The sequence below is a fragment of the Diceros bicornis genome, chromosome 18, assembly GCF_020826845.1.
Source record: "Diceros bicornis minor isolate mBicDic1 chromosome 18, mDicBic1.mat.cur, whole genome shotgun sequence".
NCBI classification, from domain to species: domain Eukaryota; kingdom Metazoa; phylum Chordata; class Mammalia; order Perissodactyla; family Rhinocerotidae; genus Diceros; species Diceros bicornis.
In genome coordinates this window covers 50465105-50482523 of record NC_080757.1, presented here as the reverse complement: position 1 = coordinate 50482523, position 17419 = coordinate 50465105, and the positions used below count along the sequence as shown (strand labels likewise).

The 17419-nt window shown below is 36.7% G+C and overlaps 1 protein-coding gene across 1 annotated transcript in view; it reads left to right on the top strand.

Annotated features, from left to right (window-relative positions):
• ABCA9 (ATP binding cassette subfamily A member 9) overlaps positions 1-17419 on the top strand; it is a 56166-nt gene that overhangs the window by 11309 nt on the left and 27438 nt on the right. The window contains exons 10-21 of the mRNA XM_058561445.1: positions 2098-2159; positions 2694-2804; positions 3213-3388; positions 3581-3700; positions 3919-4057; positions 4564-4654; positions 6120-6259; positions 9001-9120; positions 10291-10489; positions 12094-12260; positions 13162-13295; positions 15093-15230. Of these exons, the coding sequence (XP_058417428.1) occupies positions 2098-2159; positions 2694-2804; positions 3213-3388; positions 3581-3700; positions 3919-4057; positions 4564-4654; positions 6120-6259; positions 9001-9120; positions 10291-10489; positions 12094-12260; positions 13162-13295; positions 15093-15230 (1597 nt within the window). The remainder of the gene's footprint in view (positions 1-2097; positions 2160-2693; positions 2805-3212; positions 3389-3580; positions 3701-3918; positions 4058-4563; positions 4655-6119; positions 6260-9000; positions 9121-10290; positions 10490-12093; positions 12261-13161; positions 13296-15092; positions 15231-17419) is intronic.

The following is a 17419-nucleotide window of genomic DNA, read 5'->3' as shown; positions in this document are numbered from 1 at the left end:
TCTGATTAATAAGATGAGAAGGAAGAAGCGGGTGACGCAGAAAAAGAGTGGGAGACATTCCAGAGAGGTGGAAAGAAACATAAGTCAGGGGTACTCACGCCATCTTCCCTCGGAGATGATGGATGTATTTTATTCAATGCTGATTGCTTTATTTCCAAACGCTAGAAATCTCTGAATTCCCTAGATCTCTGCTCAAATTCTGTCCATCATTCAACGTTGCCTTTGTCTCACTCCTCAACAAAACCTTTCCAATTCACCTCCTCCAGTGATCTATTTTAATTCTGAATATTTATGATACTTACAATCTCTAAATGTTTAACTTCTAAAAACATAGGTCCAATATGAACAGACAGCAAAGAGCAGTATTCTCCCATTCCTCATGTGTTAGTGCTGTGTTATCAAGAATTTTGATCTCCCTTCAAGCTGGAACTCTAAGTTTTGTGTCCCTTGCAGTGTCAAGGCCAGAATCAGGTGCTATCAGAGCAGTGATGGAAAGCCTGGAATACTGAGAGAAGGCATTTTGATTTATCCAGGGGGCAAGACGGAGGGTATTGAAGGTTTGTGAATTGTATGTAACAAGATTAGCCCTACGATCCAGGAAAATTATCCCTGGCAATGGATGGAGGCATTGGAAGCAGAGAGTCTCACATATCTGATTGTTGGTGTAGTCTAGAAGGTTTGATCTATGGATCAGCAACACAAGGCTGTCTGTCCTGCTTCAGTGCTGTGGCCTGCACTGCATCCAACAGACCAGTGCACAGAGCTCTGAAGCTCTGGGTCATTCTATTCCAGAGGCCAAGCCAGCTGGACTCACAGTTACCTCTCAGGATAGAAGGCAGAAGAATGGAATGTCAATTAAAACACGCTGTGCCAACTGCAGAGTAGATACCTAAACATTAAGGCTACATTGTATTAAAATATATGGAAAAAAGCCATCATTCATATTGTCTATGAATTCCTTATGAAGGAAAAAAACAAGCTAATACCTATTACTGCCTGGAAAAGAAAAGAGGGGGAAACAGAGGCTGGGAAAAGCTGAGCTAGTGGCCTGAAGTTACACAGTTTAGGAAGAGAGGCAGTATTTGAACCCATATGTGCCCAACTGCAAAGCCATTGCACCTCACTGCCCATTCTCTTCATAGTTATTTCTGTACTTAACTGGATTATACCCATGCTATGGACTGAATCATGCCTCCCCAAATTCATCTGTTGAAGTCCTAACCTTCAATGTACTGGTATTTGGAGATGGGGCCTTTGGGCGGTAATTAGGGTTCAATGAGGACATGAGGGTGGGGCCCTTACGATGGGATTAATGTCCTTATAAGAAGAGGAAGAAAGACCAGAGCTCTCTCTCTCTCTGCCATGTGAAGACACAGCAAGAAGGCAGCCATCTGCAAGCCAGGCAAAGAGCCCTCATCTGCTGGTTTGTTGTGGGGATATAAAAAAGTAATGCAGATAACATGCACAGGACCTGGCGTATAGTAGACCTTCAATACATTTTAAATCCTTTTTCTCTGTAATCAGTTTTCCTTGTCTTCTTCCTCTTTTCTCATCTTCTTTGGAGGTGTAAAAGCCTTTTGCATTCTGTACATGATATCTTATTCATTCTACAAATCAACCATATGAGATAGTTACTATTGTCATTCCCATTTTACAGCTGAAGAGCTGAACTCAATAAGTTTTGAATCCACAGAATTTGTGAGAGAGCTAGTGAGCGGCACAACTGGACTTGATTCAGAACAGTCTGACCCCAAAGCGCTGACCCTTCTGTTAGGGTGGTCTCTGCTTCTCTTCTTTTCTCCACCAGAGTCTTTCCTAAGCATTGAGTTCATCTCCTACTTTCCTCTCATCCAGTCATTTGTCACAATCCTTACAGCATCTACTTACATGCCCTCACTGCTGCCTCTGTAGTGTAACCTGTTCACTTGACAGTGATCGGGGGTGCTGCCTCTAATGAGAGGCCCTAGATGCTTCTGCCAGTCACCTGGGCCTTTGTGAGAGAAAGAACCCCCAGATTTTCTCACAGCCTCAATGGCATGATTTATCAGTCTTCTGTATACCTCTACCATGACCTCAAAACATTTTCCTTTTTTTCAGAATAAAAAATCTTAAAAAAGAATATGGAACAAGAAAGCATGAAAAGGTAGAGGCTTTGAAAGGTAATAAATAGCATCATATTTAACATGGCTGTTTGATTTAGTAACTATGCCTCACTGTTATACTGTCTTGGTAGGGACCAAGAACAAATATCCCAGATGTCATGTCTCACCTTTATTTGAACACATTATATTTCCTTCCAAGTAAATTAAAAACCATGGAACAATTTTAGAAAGTTGTATGCACCATTGATATCTTATGGGTTTGAAAGATGTATGATAGCATCATGATATTCTTTATTTTCAACTCATCATATTCTCTAATCCTAAAGCTATCTTTATTATAGTCAGCCTATTTTTAATGACAAAACTGCTTTTATCCAAAAAATTGCTAATCACATAATAACATCGTGACAAGGCTACAATATAAAATGTGTATTATATGAGATGCAATTTTAAAGGAAAGAATTTTGGGATGGATTTTATTTTGAATACTGCTAGCCAAATATACACATGCTGTAAGAAATTATAAAAATTTTGGAGAACATAACGTTACTATGCAGGCTCTGAGTGTAGTTTATTTTGTAATAATGCCAGGTTTGGTATTTGACATCTATGAAGGCCAGATCACTGCCCTCCTTGGTCACAGTGGAGCTGGCAAAACGACGCTGTTAAACATTCTCAGTGGACTGTCGGTCCCAACATCAGGTGAGAAGACAATTATCCAATGACAAGAACACGGGCAAATGAATCAACTGTGCGTTTCATTAGTTCATTAGTTTCATTAGTTAATTTCAATAGTCATACTGAGGTATTTAAGAGAAAAGTTTTAGAAGTTTCTTCAAGCCATTCTTTTATAGATTTACATTTAACTGATTTCAGAAAGTCTTTGTGGTTTAAATATTTCATGATAAATAGCTTTATGCTTACTAATTGGTATTCCAGCTGGATCAGAGGTATTGTGAATATTAAATTTTTAGTCAATAGTGTATTCTGTATAGGTAGAATATGTTCAAAAGACTGTAGTGATTGATACACATTGTTTTCCATTCTAAAATATTGTAAGTGAAGCATGGCACATTATCCTGATGCTGACTCTCTCCCTTCCACTTTTAGGTTCGGTCACCATCTATAATCACTCACTTTCAGAAATGGCTGACTTGGAAACTGTCAGCAAGCTCACTGGAGTTTGTCCACAATCCAATGTGCAATTTGACTTCCTCACCATGAGAGAAAATCTCAGGCTGTTTGCTAAAATAAAAGGGATTCAGCCACACGAAGCGGAGCGAGAGGTAGAAGAACAAGTTAGATGTCACACAGCAATGAAAATGAGCTTGTTTACCCAGAAAATCTTAAATGTATTTGTTATTTCCACACAATTCATCGCATAAAAGGCAAAAGGCCCCTTGTAATGAACAGCAAAATGATAGTATTTTAAAAATAAACATTCTGGGTTTTGGACTAAATATTCTTTATTTGGTTAGGTGCAACGAGTTTTACGGGACTTAGAGATGGAAAATATTCAAGACATTCTTGCTCAAAATTTAAGCAGTGGGCAAAAAAGGAAACTAACTTTTGGGATTGCCATTTTAGGAGATCCTCAGGTAAGTCAAATTAAAATTACTGGTGAAATCCCATTGAAAGCTGTGCAACTATTGTATTTGATCAAACTTAATTTGCAAATGATAAATGTAAGAGAACTGTTACAATGAAAAATTAAGTACTAAGATATCTCTGCCAAGTACTTTTACAAGTATATTGCTTTTTAAAAGAATTTTGCCTGAAAGGGGAAAATGATTATATGTGTTTTCCTACTGTGCAGGTTTTGCTGTTGGATGAACCAACTGCTGGATCAGATCCTCTTTCAAGGCACTGTGTATGGAACCTCCTGAAAGAGAGGAAATCAGACAGAGTAATTCTCTTCAGTACCCAATTCATGGATGAGGCTGACATCCTAGCTGGTGATTCTTGGTTTTCTTTCGTGCATCTTAGTGAGAAATTAGGGATATGTGTGAAATATGTATATATATGTCCCAACACAGCTGCCATGTGTGTGACTGCCATGAACCAAGAGAGGAGAATCTTACTCTCATCCATTTGAGTGTCTACATCCTCGAGAACATTGTGTCATGGAGATATTCTGATCCTATTGCAAAGCAGCTCATTGGTTGTAAAATATACAGCATACTCTCAAAGACATACTATGTTTTATTTAGTATGAATGTCAGTTGGCTTGAAACAGATCCTTTCGAAGTATGATAATTTTTCTAAATATACTAGAGAATCAACTAACATATCATTTTAGTTATTGGGTGACAAAGAAAGTGGCTTACATGTGACCAGAATTAGAAAGCATCTATTTTAGTGGGTCATGCTCCCAAATTACATTATTTATTAATGGATTTGTTCTTTTATAAGTAGTAAAAAATAATCTCTTAATACAATTTATTTGATTCTTTCTACTTAGATAGGAAGGTGTTTATATCCAATGGGAGGCTGAAGTGTGCAGGCTCTTCTCTATTCCTGAAGAAGAAATGGGGCATTGGGTACCATTTAAGGTATAGACCTTTTTGTTGGAGACATGTTGGAATATGTTGGAAATGTTGGGGACAGGTGATATCAGTATTAGCATGGTAAAGTAGGCTCTCTGATTAGTAAGTTCATTTCAAGAGAGCTGTGTTAGAACTATTCCACAACTCTCTCTTTCTTAACTAGAATGAAGGGTAAGTGAGATTGTAGACATTGAGACTATAAGGATGATTAAGCTAAGTTTAAATAAAATTTTTGGAAAATATTTTCACAACAGGGTGTTTGCTAAGAGAAATTTATAGATATTCCAGCCCTCTCTTTTATCATATATCTGATGTTTGTTTTTGTTCATCTTGACAATTTCAATAGCCTCCTCTCTGTTCTCCCTGACTTCGTTTTCTCCTTTGTTCTTTTCTGTCTCCTTCTCTTCCTGATAATAACTATTATCATTATTAAGTAACATCTATCACTTATTAAGTGTTGGCTATCTTTTTAACTTAGTTAATTTAACTTTTAAATTATGTGTTGCTAAGATATTTACATATGGAATACTCATATAATCATGTTTAATCCTCCAAATAATTCTAAGAAGATGGCATTATTATCCTCCTTTGACATGTCAGAGAGTTTTAATAATCTGCCCAATCTCATATGATTTATAAGTGGTAGAATCTTTGGAACAAGATTACAGGTGTGATATGAATTGTTTTTTATATTTCCCACTAAAATATTAATATTTCTTTTAAAAATTCAAATCACTTCATCCCCAGTGGTTAAATGGATCCCGCATTATTTACTCTAAGTGTTTAACCTGACCAAATCTACCATTCCATCATTATCGATAAATTTAGGACCAAAAAAATGATAAAATTAGTTAACATAGATAGAATATATGAAAGTTTACTTAGTTCAAGGCCCTGTGCTTTCTCATACACAGTTTTTTTTTTGTTCTGTGTTTTGAAATTCTTTGAGAGCTGAGGATTATTTCATCTCACAGATTAGAAAACTAGTGCTCAGAGACATTAAGCCTGAGTTCTGGAGCATGGATCAGCAGGACATTAGGACCATGTTCTTAGTGACTGTATCAAATTACCTCCGTTTTTGTTTTTACCATGTTCAAATCTTAGTTTCTGCAGAACTCATACTTTACTGCAAAGAGAGAGTTCAAAGTTGAATTTTTTAATAGGTGGAGACAAAATAGCGCATTCTCCTCTACCTCACTCTAGCCAAGATTTAGCCAAATATCTCTTTTTCTGAATAACACTCTTTAAGTCAGCTTATCTGTCTCTAATTATCCTTTCTGCTAGTTCTTCTGCCATGTTGTACGGATTATACCGTTTGGACTACATTAGTATTTTTATGTCTTGCTTCTTCCATTAGAGTATACATTTGTTTGTCTCATAAATATTAATGAAGCAACAAGCACATATTACAATTGTTTGTAGAGATAATGTTAGAGAAAAATAACTTGAATTTACTCTTTTCAAATGTTAGTTTGCATCTGAATGAAATGTGCAATCCAGACAGTATAACATCACTTGTTAAACAGCACATCCCTGATGCCAAATTAACAGCACAAAGTGAAGAAAAGCTTGTATATATTTTGCCTTTGGAAAGGACAAACAAATTTCCAGGTAACAGAACGCAGAGACCACAGAATGATTTATAATGGAGTTACTAACAGTAACAGTGGTGCTAACAATGATGACTAACATTTTAATGCCTATTAAGTGCATGGCACTGTGCATTAATTCATTTAATATTCCCCACCCTAAGGTCACTTCTAATATTAGCCTCTGATAACATCCCCACATCACTTATGACTGAACTGAGGCACAAAGACGTTGAATACGCCTCAAGCTGCAACATGTGCAATTAAGAGGTACGGGACAGCATCAAGCTAAAATTAGGAATATTTGGGAAATACGTTTTAGGAATGAATGAAAGAGTGCAGTCTGAGCAGGAAGAGATCTGGGAAAGCCTCGCAGAGTATCGAAGGCGAGTAAGGGAATGGTACACAATATGTAGATTGCTTTATAAAGATCATGACATGATGTTATACTCTAAGTAGTCAAATAGTAATTATGATCAATCTTCATGTTGCCAAACGTTCTAAGACTCATGACTTTGCTGCAGATACAAAAGCCTGGAGGACCATTGTCTTTACCACTTTTGTATCTGGTCTCCCAATGTGCTGTTTCATTTCCCAAGAGTTTTGAGGCAGATTACATTTTTTTTAAAATGTAACCCATCAAATTTTGTTTGCTTTATCGAGTTCAAGGAACTTGCCAACTTTTAATGGAGGATACTGGGTCCATCGCTGCATGCGTGAATCAATAAGCCTGCCAGAATCATGGTTAATGAAGAAATACAGCACCAGGCAATAGGGTGCAGTGATTGAAAGCTCCAGTGCTAGAGCCAGACTGGCCCGTTTCCAATCCCAGCGATGTCGTTATTAGTTCTGTAATCCCGGACAGGTTATGTTACTTTTCTGTGCCTCAGTTTCCTCATTTGTAAAGAGGGGATCATAATAGTACTAACTTTATAGGGTTTTTATGAGGAGTAAATGATTTAATATATTTACATTTATTATTAAAATATTAAATATAAATAGAGCACCTAGAATAATACCTGACATGTAGTACCCATAGTATTTCACCAAGTCTAAGATACCCTCTACTACAGGATGTGCTACCAAGAAACAGAAAGAAATCATGTTGACATTTAAAATATGACCTACCTGCATTTATAATACATGCTCATTTCAAATACATTAAAAGATGATGAAACGTATTCATCTTAAAATCAGTGAAATAATGGTAGTCTTAGATGCATACACAATGTCTTGGATATAAGTATCACTTATGAAAACAGAAGTCCTTATGAGGTCCTCAAAACCAAGTGTTACCTGATTGCTTATTAAATGCATTTCAAAGGGGGATGCACAATTTAGAGAAAGACTGAAAAAGAACCAACATTTAGATGGACTTAAGGACTCATTAGAAATCATGAATACATCTCTATTTTTCTTTATCTAACATACCATTAAGATAGAAACATTTAATTTCTCCCAATATTTGAATTATTCTTTATTCTACTTTCAAATTTCCTGAACTGTCCAAGGATCATTTCCAATATCTTTTATTAAAAAAAAGTAACCTCTCAAAATGACCCACTAATCCCTCATGAAGACCTACCATCTTTCAAGGCTTTTATGTAATTTTCATACCATGGGCAGAAGCTGGAAGAGGAGAGGGGGGAGAAAATGAAAAGTTACTTTGTTCTTTCCTTTAACGTATATATATATATATATATATATATTTTTTTTTTTTTTTATAATTTTATTTATTTCCCCCCAAAGCCTCAGTAGACAGCTGTATGTCATAGTTGCACATCCTTCTAGTTGCTGTATGTGGGACGCGGCCTCAGCATGGCCGGAGAAGCGGTGTGTCGGTGCGCGCCTGGGATCCGAACCTGGGCCTTCAGCAGCGGAGCGCCCGCACTTAACCACTAAGCCACGGGGCCGGTCCTAACGTATATATTTTTAAACAAAGGAAAATTCTGCAGCACCTAATTATTTCTATAAACATTAGTCCTTTTTCATTTGTTATTACGTTGCCTAACAATTATCCCTAACATGAAATCACAAATCTCTATTGTCTGGAAAATATTCCTTAATTAATGTAGGTTTAGAATTAATCATTTCCTATCTTAGTTTGGGCTGCTATAACAGATACCATAGACCGGGTGGCTTACAAACCACAGATATTTATTTCTCATAGCTCAAGATCAGGGTGTCAGCACGGTTGGGTTCTGGTGAGAGACGTCTTCTGGGTTCCAGACTGCTGACTCCTTGTATCCCCACATGGCGGAAAGCAGAGAGAGGAAGCAAGCTTTCCTGTGACTCTAGAAAGGCATTACTCGCATTCACGAGGGCTCTACTCTCATGGCTCCATCTAATCCTAATCACCTCCCGAAGGCCTCACCTCCTACTACCATCACATTGGGGGATAGAGTTTCAACATACGAATTGTGGGGGGGAGCACAAGCCTTCAGTCCACTAACACTCCCTATAGTCTAATAGAACTAAATTTTTTAAAACAGTAAATAAAATATAATAACTTTTTTCAAAACCCCCCATATAGCAGTTTTCTAAGAATGAAAAAGTAAATGTTTAGAATTTTATACTCAAGAAGTCATGGAAACTAACACACTATATAGACTATTTTAGAAACAGGGAAATGTCTATATCATAGTTTTGTTTCTGATTAATGCATTTGGCCTATCACAAATGTTTTCTATTTTTAAAGACTATGATTATTATCAATCTCATTATAAACTATAGTTTTTGATGCATTTTTGTGCTTACTTTTAGACCTTTATAGGGATCTCGATAGATGTTCTAACCAAGGCATTGAGAATTATGGTGTTTCTATGACAACTTTGAATGAAGTGTTCTTGAAGTTAGAAGGAAAATCAGCTATTGATGAATCAGGTAAAAAAAAAACTTGAATTTTGTCTTTCTGTGCAATATTTTATCTTGAAAATATACTCTGAATGATGAAGTTATATGCTTTTGGAGGTGCTATGATTCAGTCTGGTCTTGGGAAAACTTAGAGCAGAGAAGAAATGTATTTCTGTCTCCTTCTTTCTTCTTCTCTCAGTGCTGGTCTCCAACCTTGAATTTCTGATCTTGTACCATGCGTCTTACTAAGCACAGGGAATACAGCAGTGTGCAAGACTAGGTCCTCATGGAGCAGACAGCAAATATGTAATGTAAGTGCTGTAGAGAAAAGAAAATTAGAATTGTAGATTGACACTTACTTGTAGTATTTTGAGGCTGTTATTCCATTGTCTTCAGGATTCCATTGTTGCTGTTGAAAAATTTTCTGTCAGTCTAATTGTCATTCCTTGGAAAATATTCTGCCTTCTCTCTCTAATTTCTAGTTAATTATTTTCTTGTTTCTGGTTTACTATCATCCTACTGTATTTACTCTTTACTACGCTTTTTCATTTTTTTTCTGATTGATCAAGTATTTTTTAAATCTCTGTTTGATCCACTTTTGAAGTTATGAACTTGATATCTTCTTAGTGGTTACACTTAACTTTTAATGTACTTGTCTTATAGCTTTCTAAAAATCTAAAGTTGATCAGTTTCTCTAGGCTCCTCTTCCAAAAGAAGTAACTTTTACCTTGTTTTCACCCAGGGCTATATTAAAAAATATTGTCTCTACCAATTTCCTATTCTTATGGGGGTGAGAGGTGGGTCTATATGTACTGACTCTTCCAATTTGGTCAGAAATACTAAGACTATTTATCTCTTGCAATGAATAGATTTTTTCTAGGCTGAAATAAGGGTTTCTTTTCATTGGTTTCTGCAGAATGAATTAAGTCCTTTAAAGCTGCAGACACAGAACTATTTTTCAGAAAATACAAGATTTTCTTTTATTATATCACTTTTGTCTTCTTGCATTATATCATTTCTTTTGCTTCCTTTCCCATTTCTTCAGTTGTTTCTCTAGTAGTGCCATGAAATAGATTAGCTCTATCTTTTGTTCAAGACTCTCTACTCTGACACCATTTTCTGAAAAGATGATCACAGCAATATCTAAATAATGCACATCTAAAATGGCACTTTATAAATCACTGATTTTATGTTTTATAGACATTGGAATTTGGGGACAGTTACAAAGTGATAGAAACAGAGACACAGAAAGCCTTGTTGAGCTGGAACAAGTGTTGTCTTCCTTTAAGGAAACAAAGAAAGCAGCCAGCGGCCTGGCTCTCTGGAGGCAGCAGCTCTGTGCCATAGCAAAAGTTCGCTTCCTCAAGTTAAAGAATGAAAAAAAAACTCTGTTGACCATGTGAGTACCCAAGTGTTTCAGGTATGTTTGGTCAGTGCATTCAAAAGAGAAAAAAAACTTCAGATAGAATGAATTCCAGCAACTGCATATGGTCTTATGAACATAGAAGCCAATTTTTAATTGCTTAGGTGGGTATGTATTTAAGCCAAAGAAAGTTTGGGATTTTTTTCTTTTAATTTCATACAGAATCTGCTCTTATCAAAGGGTTGAAGTAGTTTTTCAGAAGCATGGAAGTTAGCACTGAGGTCCCATCCGAAACACTTGCCTCTTTCCCCAAAGTAGCTCTGTGCCAGGGCTTATCTTAACCTAGGCTTCATGTTACTCTCTGGAACCTACTATGTGGTTCACACATTCCTCTATAGCTTCAGACTCTTCATTGAGTAATACTACCTGCACTCCACTCAGGACACTCATTCATTCAAAAATATTTGTGAGCACCTCTGCATAACACTCTGTTTTAAATGTCTGTAAGACATCAAAATCAATCAAACATGAGATTCAGCTCTTGGTGATTAGAGGTATAGTGAAAAAGCATAGTACAAAATTAGGGCAATTTTGTCAAGTGTAACATTCACTATGAGACAGATTGTTTCCAAATAGAGAAATCTGAAAAAAGAATTTTACATGAGAGAGAATTTGAATTTGGTGTAGGAAAATGAAACATTTAGCTAAGGAAAGAGAAGAGAATGGAAATTCAGACAGAGGGGGCAGTCCTGAGCATAGAGATACATGGGGAGTCTGAAGAACTGTTATTAATTTAATGGCAGCATAGAGTGTTCAAAAGAGTAAAAATAATTTTGATAATATATTATATGGAGCTAAAGAGTTTGGACTTTATGAATAATAAGGAACTATTAAGCTTTTATTTTTTATTTTGAACAGGCTATTGATATAACTAGAACAGAATGCTAATAAACTTAATGGGGCAACAGTGCAAAATGGTTTGGAAACAGCAGACTTTGGAGACAAGGAAAACAATCATTTAGGACAATATTGAAAGAGGTCAGGAAAGAAAAAATTAAGGTCTAAACTTGAAATGTGGAAGAGAGAAGAAGATTTGGAGGCAAGCAACGATGATATGAGCTATAGAATTTTTCAACCATTTGGAAAAGGGACTTAAGAGAGAGAAATGAGTGTAAAATGACTGAGCCTTGGAGCCCAAGTGAATGAGAAAATGTCGTAATTTATAGAAATTGGGAGCAGGAGGGAGAAAATGTTCAGAGTGTAGTAAGCCAGGGAGTTGGTGACATGCCAGCTTGCAGTAGTCCAGTAAAAGGAAGAAATGCAAGACTGAGACAGAGCAAAGAAGTGGGCACTGGAGAGAGAGGTTTAAGAGTCATAATCAGCAGACTTTATAAGCTTGAATGAGACGTCCAAAGGTTGAGGGGGAGGGGCATTTAGAGAGAGAGAGAGAGAAATCAAGGATAACTACACAGGAACAATCTCATTTTAGAAAGAAGAAAAAAAGGGGAGAAAAAGCATGATTCATATGTTTGGTTAGTGCTTATAATTTATTTCTGTTATAACATCCATTATCTGCTCAAACTTAACCGACGAAAGTTGCTATAGATGATTTTTTTTCTTTTACTTTTTCCTCCATGTAGATTATTGCTTTTTGGCATTAGCCTTTGCCCTCAGCTTTTGGAACATCTATTTTATGAGTTATATCAAAAAAGTTATTCTTGGGGACTGTCTCCTAATATGTACTTCCTCTCACCGGGACAACCACCTCAGGCTCCTCTGACCCACCTACTGGTCATCAACAAAACAGGTGAACGTGGGGCTACAGAGCAACTTTCACCTGCCGGTTCTTGTTGAGAGATTCCACAGACAACACAAACCACAAAGGAAAGATATTCTGTATGTTTTAGAAAGCACATATGAGGCCAAATAGGAAATTAATTTCAAAATGAAAAATACAAGGTTGGAGAGTTTGTTTTAGAAACACATTATTGCAAGTTTACTTAAACCATAGAGCTTACTGCACAAAGCAACACAAGGGGATTCAGGAAGGTGGATCATTGACTGATCTTTGAGGTTTTTCCATAACTTTTTTTTTTTGTTTGGTGAGGAAGATTGGCTCTGAGATAACATCTGTTGCCAATCTTCCTCTTTTTGCTTGAGGAAGATGATCCCTGAGCTCACATCCATGCCAGTCTTCCTCTACCAGTCTTCCTCTACTTTGTATGTGGGACGCCGCCGCAGCACGGCTTGATGAGTGGTGTGTAGGTCTGTGCCTGTGATCCGAACCCACGAACTCCAGGCCACCAAAGCGGAGCAAGTGAACTTAACCACTATGCCATCAAGCCAGCCCCCATAACATTTTTTTTAAGTACTATGCTTTCTTGATGTCTGGAAAAAAAATCTGTTCCAAATTTCTAAGAAAATAGAAGATTAAGATCTTCAAGGATTATAATGTTAATTTTAAATAGTATTTTTATACTAAGAGAAATTATAAGTAAATGTCTAGGCTCTAGGTAAAGAAACTTTGTCATATCCTTGATATTAGAATGGATTTTAGTACCACAGCATCAATTCTGCTTTTTAAGGAAATCGTTAGACAGTTCTTATTATGGTATGCTTTGAGTGACATCATTTATTTTTTTCTTAAATATTGCTTGACTATTGTTTTTCTTCACTGTTGCTTCTTTTGATCTTTACCTTCATGGTAGGGTCAAGCATTGATGACTTTATACAATCACTGAAGCAGCAGAACATTGCTTTGCAAGTGGATGCCTTTGGAACTAGAAATGGCCCGAACGAGCCATCATACAATGGCGCAATCACTGTGTCAGGTGATAACAAGGTATGTTGGGCTCTGATTGCTGCATCTCACCAAAGATGGACTATGAGTGTGCAATTTGAGTAATACATATCAACTGGCATAAAAGACCAATTTGACGCAAACAAATGGGATATTTCTCATTTTTAGAGAAGCTGGACTATAATTATTTGCCCACAGCCTCCATTAAAACAATATATAATGAAATGCCATTTGATTTTATTCCTTGTTAAATTGTATGCACTGTTATAATTAATAATGCATTTAAATCTTATTATAAATTGTATTTCATTCCAATAATTAATTTAAATCTTATTCTTAATTGAATTTCAACTCAAATGACATTTTGATGAATCCTCCAAACATAAATCTGATTAATGTATATTGTGAACTTCAGCTCCAGTTACAAAAAAAATATTGGCTCTTAATTTTTTCATGGTAGATTTTTGTGTGTTTTTAATGGGAAAAAAGCTCAAGTCCTACTAGCTAAACTTTACACAAGTGGGTCAAACCTTCAGATAAATGTTTATGCTCAGCTATCTGATGTTTAAAAAAAATGCCTTAGTTTTCTGCAACTCAAAGGGTGGTTCCTGAATCAACATTACTGGATCACCTGGGTGCTTGTTAGAAATGCAGAATCTCAGGCCCCTCCCCAGACCTACTGAGTTAGAATCTGCACTTTAATAAGATCTGCAGGGGATTAGTCTGCTCATTAAAGCTTTAGAATTGCCTTATTTGGCAATTTTAAGATTGGCATATTTCACATAAAACTAGATTTCTGGCTTCTCTTGAAAAATTCCTCCATTTACCAATTCTGGCAGTCTGCAGTTGGAACTGAGAAACCGTTGCCCCATGTAGCCTTGGACTTTTCTTTCAGCTTGCCATATCTCCACACTGCTTCACTCATGTATATTACCTGCGTAGACCCTGTAGGAGTTTGGGTAGAGATCTCTATAACAGACAAGTGGAAAAGATGGGAAGAATGTTACATGTATAAATCACAACAGTTAAGTGTCACAAAGCTTGACCACTGGTAGCTTGTCTGAGCTAATTTTCAGAAGTAATTTCCATGCCAAAAATAGAGTAAGAAATTACCTATGATAAGTAAGAAATTAGTCCTTGATATGTCTTAACCAAGTTAGTTTCTAGTATATCCAGAATAATAGTTTTAAAAAATGGCGCCCTTAATATCAATAAACATCATTTTCAGTAATTAGACTAGATACAAGGCACTTGATTTATTTATGATTGCACAAATGTATGCTCAAAGCTTGCCCGTATTTTGGGCAATATAGATAATTTACTTATATTCTTTCTATTTGAAGGACAAATAATCATGTTTTTAATATATATGTAATGTCGTTTTTAAATAGATTTTACATGCAGGTTGCTATTACCAGCTCAGTATTTGTGCTTTCATTACAACAGCTACCTGCCTCCTGCTTTCCAAGTATTCACACATTCTTTATAAAATCAATGTATCATATTTTGAAATAAAGCCTACTGCCATGTTAAAGTGAGGTTGCATTACGGAGTTTGATAGTGTTGCTGCTAAAAAATCATTTGGGGTATTTTGTCTTGTGAGAGTTTAGGCATAAATAACCACATGGCTGATGCTACTGTAGGTAGAGACCAAAATACTGGATTCCTGGAAGTATATTGTGAATTAATGGGATGATACGGGCGATGGTGATATCAGTCACATTCAGTGCTTTAGCCCTACTGTATTGCCAATAATTTGAAGGATTTTCTACTTTATTCTTTCATTAAATTTTATATTTACTTTTTGAGGACTTAGAATGCATATTTGTTATATTTTAGGATCACAGATTTTCAATAGCATGTAATACCAAAAGGCTAAATTGCTTTCCTGTCCTCATGGATATCATTAGCAATGGGCTACTTGGAATTTTCAATTCTTCAGAACACATTCAGACTGACAGGAGCACATATTTTGAAGTAAGTATAATATTATCTCACTTATACCAAGCCATAAGAAGTTTTCAAGAAAATACATGAAATGCTGAAATAACATCACGTAAATTTTTGTGAACTTATTCTTGAATAAGTTTATGTTTATATACATATTAATTACTATACATACACACACACATATACACACACACACAATATTTAGCAATGATTCCATAACGTTATAATTTTAGTTGGATGACTTAGGGTCAATGGAACAGCAGATAATATAATTAATCGGGAAAAAGAAATGATGACTTTTGGTCTTAGATCTGTCACCATTTGTGGCCCTAGGTAGTAGGACATAGTTGAAACAGCCAAAGTCTTAAGGGCCAGACCATGTGGCCTTCTTAACAACTTGACTTCTGTAGGCCTTGGTTCACCAATCCAAAAAAAAACACAGATAAAAACTTTATCATAAAGGTTTTAAGAAGTAAATGATGCAATGTGAACACCAGACCGAGTTGGCTGAGTTATTGTAAAGACCAGCGATAAGGCACATAAACCTTGAAAACCATGGGTGCTCAATAAATTGTACTTATTGTCATCACTGATGTTAATATTATTTTTCTAGGGAATGCATCGTTTCCATTGAAGAACGTACAGCTTTGACTAGATAGGGGACTGGCTGAATTAGAACTAGGAGCAGATCTTGTTTAAAAAATAACTTGCCACGTCTGCTCAGATCCTGAGTCAGAATCTCCACAGTGGGGAGGAGGGTGTGCACATCTATGTCTTCAAGTCATCTCTTTCATCTTGCTGTGTTGAATCTCTCTTTGCCCAAATGACACCTTGGGCATATTCTATAGTTTCCTGGTCACTTTTTGTTATTGAGAAATATTCCAGTGCTGTCCCAAACTTCAATTTCCTAGCTGATTCAAACACTGGGGGTCAATATGTGACCTAAAGGAAGTGGATTGGGGCAGGTGGTGGTGGTGTGATTTGCTCTTTCATTCCTTTTTATTGTCTAACATCTTGGAGTAGAAAAGAGAGAGTGAGCTCTCTCTGGAACACCTCCCTTTCTTCTCCCTTCTGAACAAAACATGGCCAGCCTGGGAGCAGAAAGGAAGGATGGAGAGATCAAGGTAGAAAGAAATGGTGCTGTGGAGACACCTCTGCTTTCTCCCGTTGTGTCTGTTACTGGTACCTTCTACTTATGCGGTTGCCACAGCCTAGGTGACCTGTGTGATCGTCTTGGGGTAGTGTTTAGCTTTGACCCTAGTCCATTCTGTGGATGAAGACACACTCACTGTTGCAGAGCAAAATGTCTCTTAGGCTGCTGAAGAGAAGCCCACACCATCAAGCTTTCTCCAGTTTCCATTGTTCATTGTTTGATATGGCCATCATCCAGGTAGTTTAACAACTTATTCCCCTCTTTAACCTCCGTGCTTTTCAAAAAGAGCTCTGAGAACTGTTGAGTGCTTCTTGCTCACTGATGGAAAGCTATAGAGATTTAGGATGTGATGGGGTTTCCTCCATCTTCATCAGCACTTTATATTATTGTCCTCTCAAGCCACATCTCGGCAGTTCTCCTTCCTTCTGAAATCTCTAGAGCAGAAAAACTGTCTCCCTGTTCACGTGAGGCCCCAAGTGAACCTTGAATATTTAGAACATTTACTATGTGATTTACATGTATTATCATATTTAAATATCCTAACAAGACTTTGAGATAGGCGGTATTATTATTATTGTTATTATTATACAGCTGAGGAAACTGCAGTACATAGAGGTGTGATATGTTTCATTAGGTGTTATATTTGAAGAGACAAGTCAAGTATCTGGATAACCAAGAATAGAGTGTGCCCAAGGATGAATAAACCACCTGACCTGAGTTCTTGCTTTTAAAAAGATGGCTTTACTACAAAATATTTGCTACCCTCCAGCCCAGCTGACCTTGAGATCATGTGTAGATAAATTCTCTCTCTTTGAATTGCTCCTGATTTCCACACTCAGCTCCTGGCATACTTATACAATTCTGAAGCCCAATCTCCTTGATCCTAAAGAAAAGAGCTCACTGTAGCTCAAACCTTGCTTCTGACTCCACTCAATGACTTTAACCATCTATCAGAGTGTCCTGAAGTGTTCCCAACCAGCTCCTCCTGTAAGTTTTCACCCGACCAAACTACCCAGTTAATATCAAGTGTCTCTGTGGGTCCTTCCAGTCTAAGCCCCAGTAA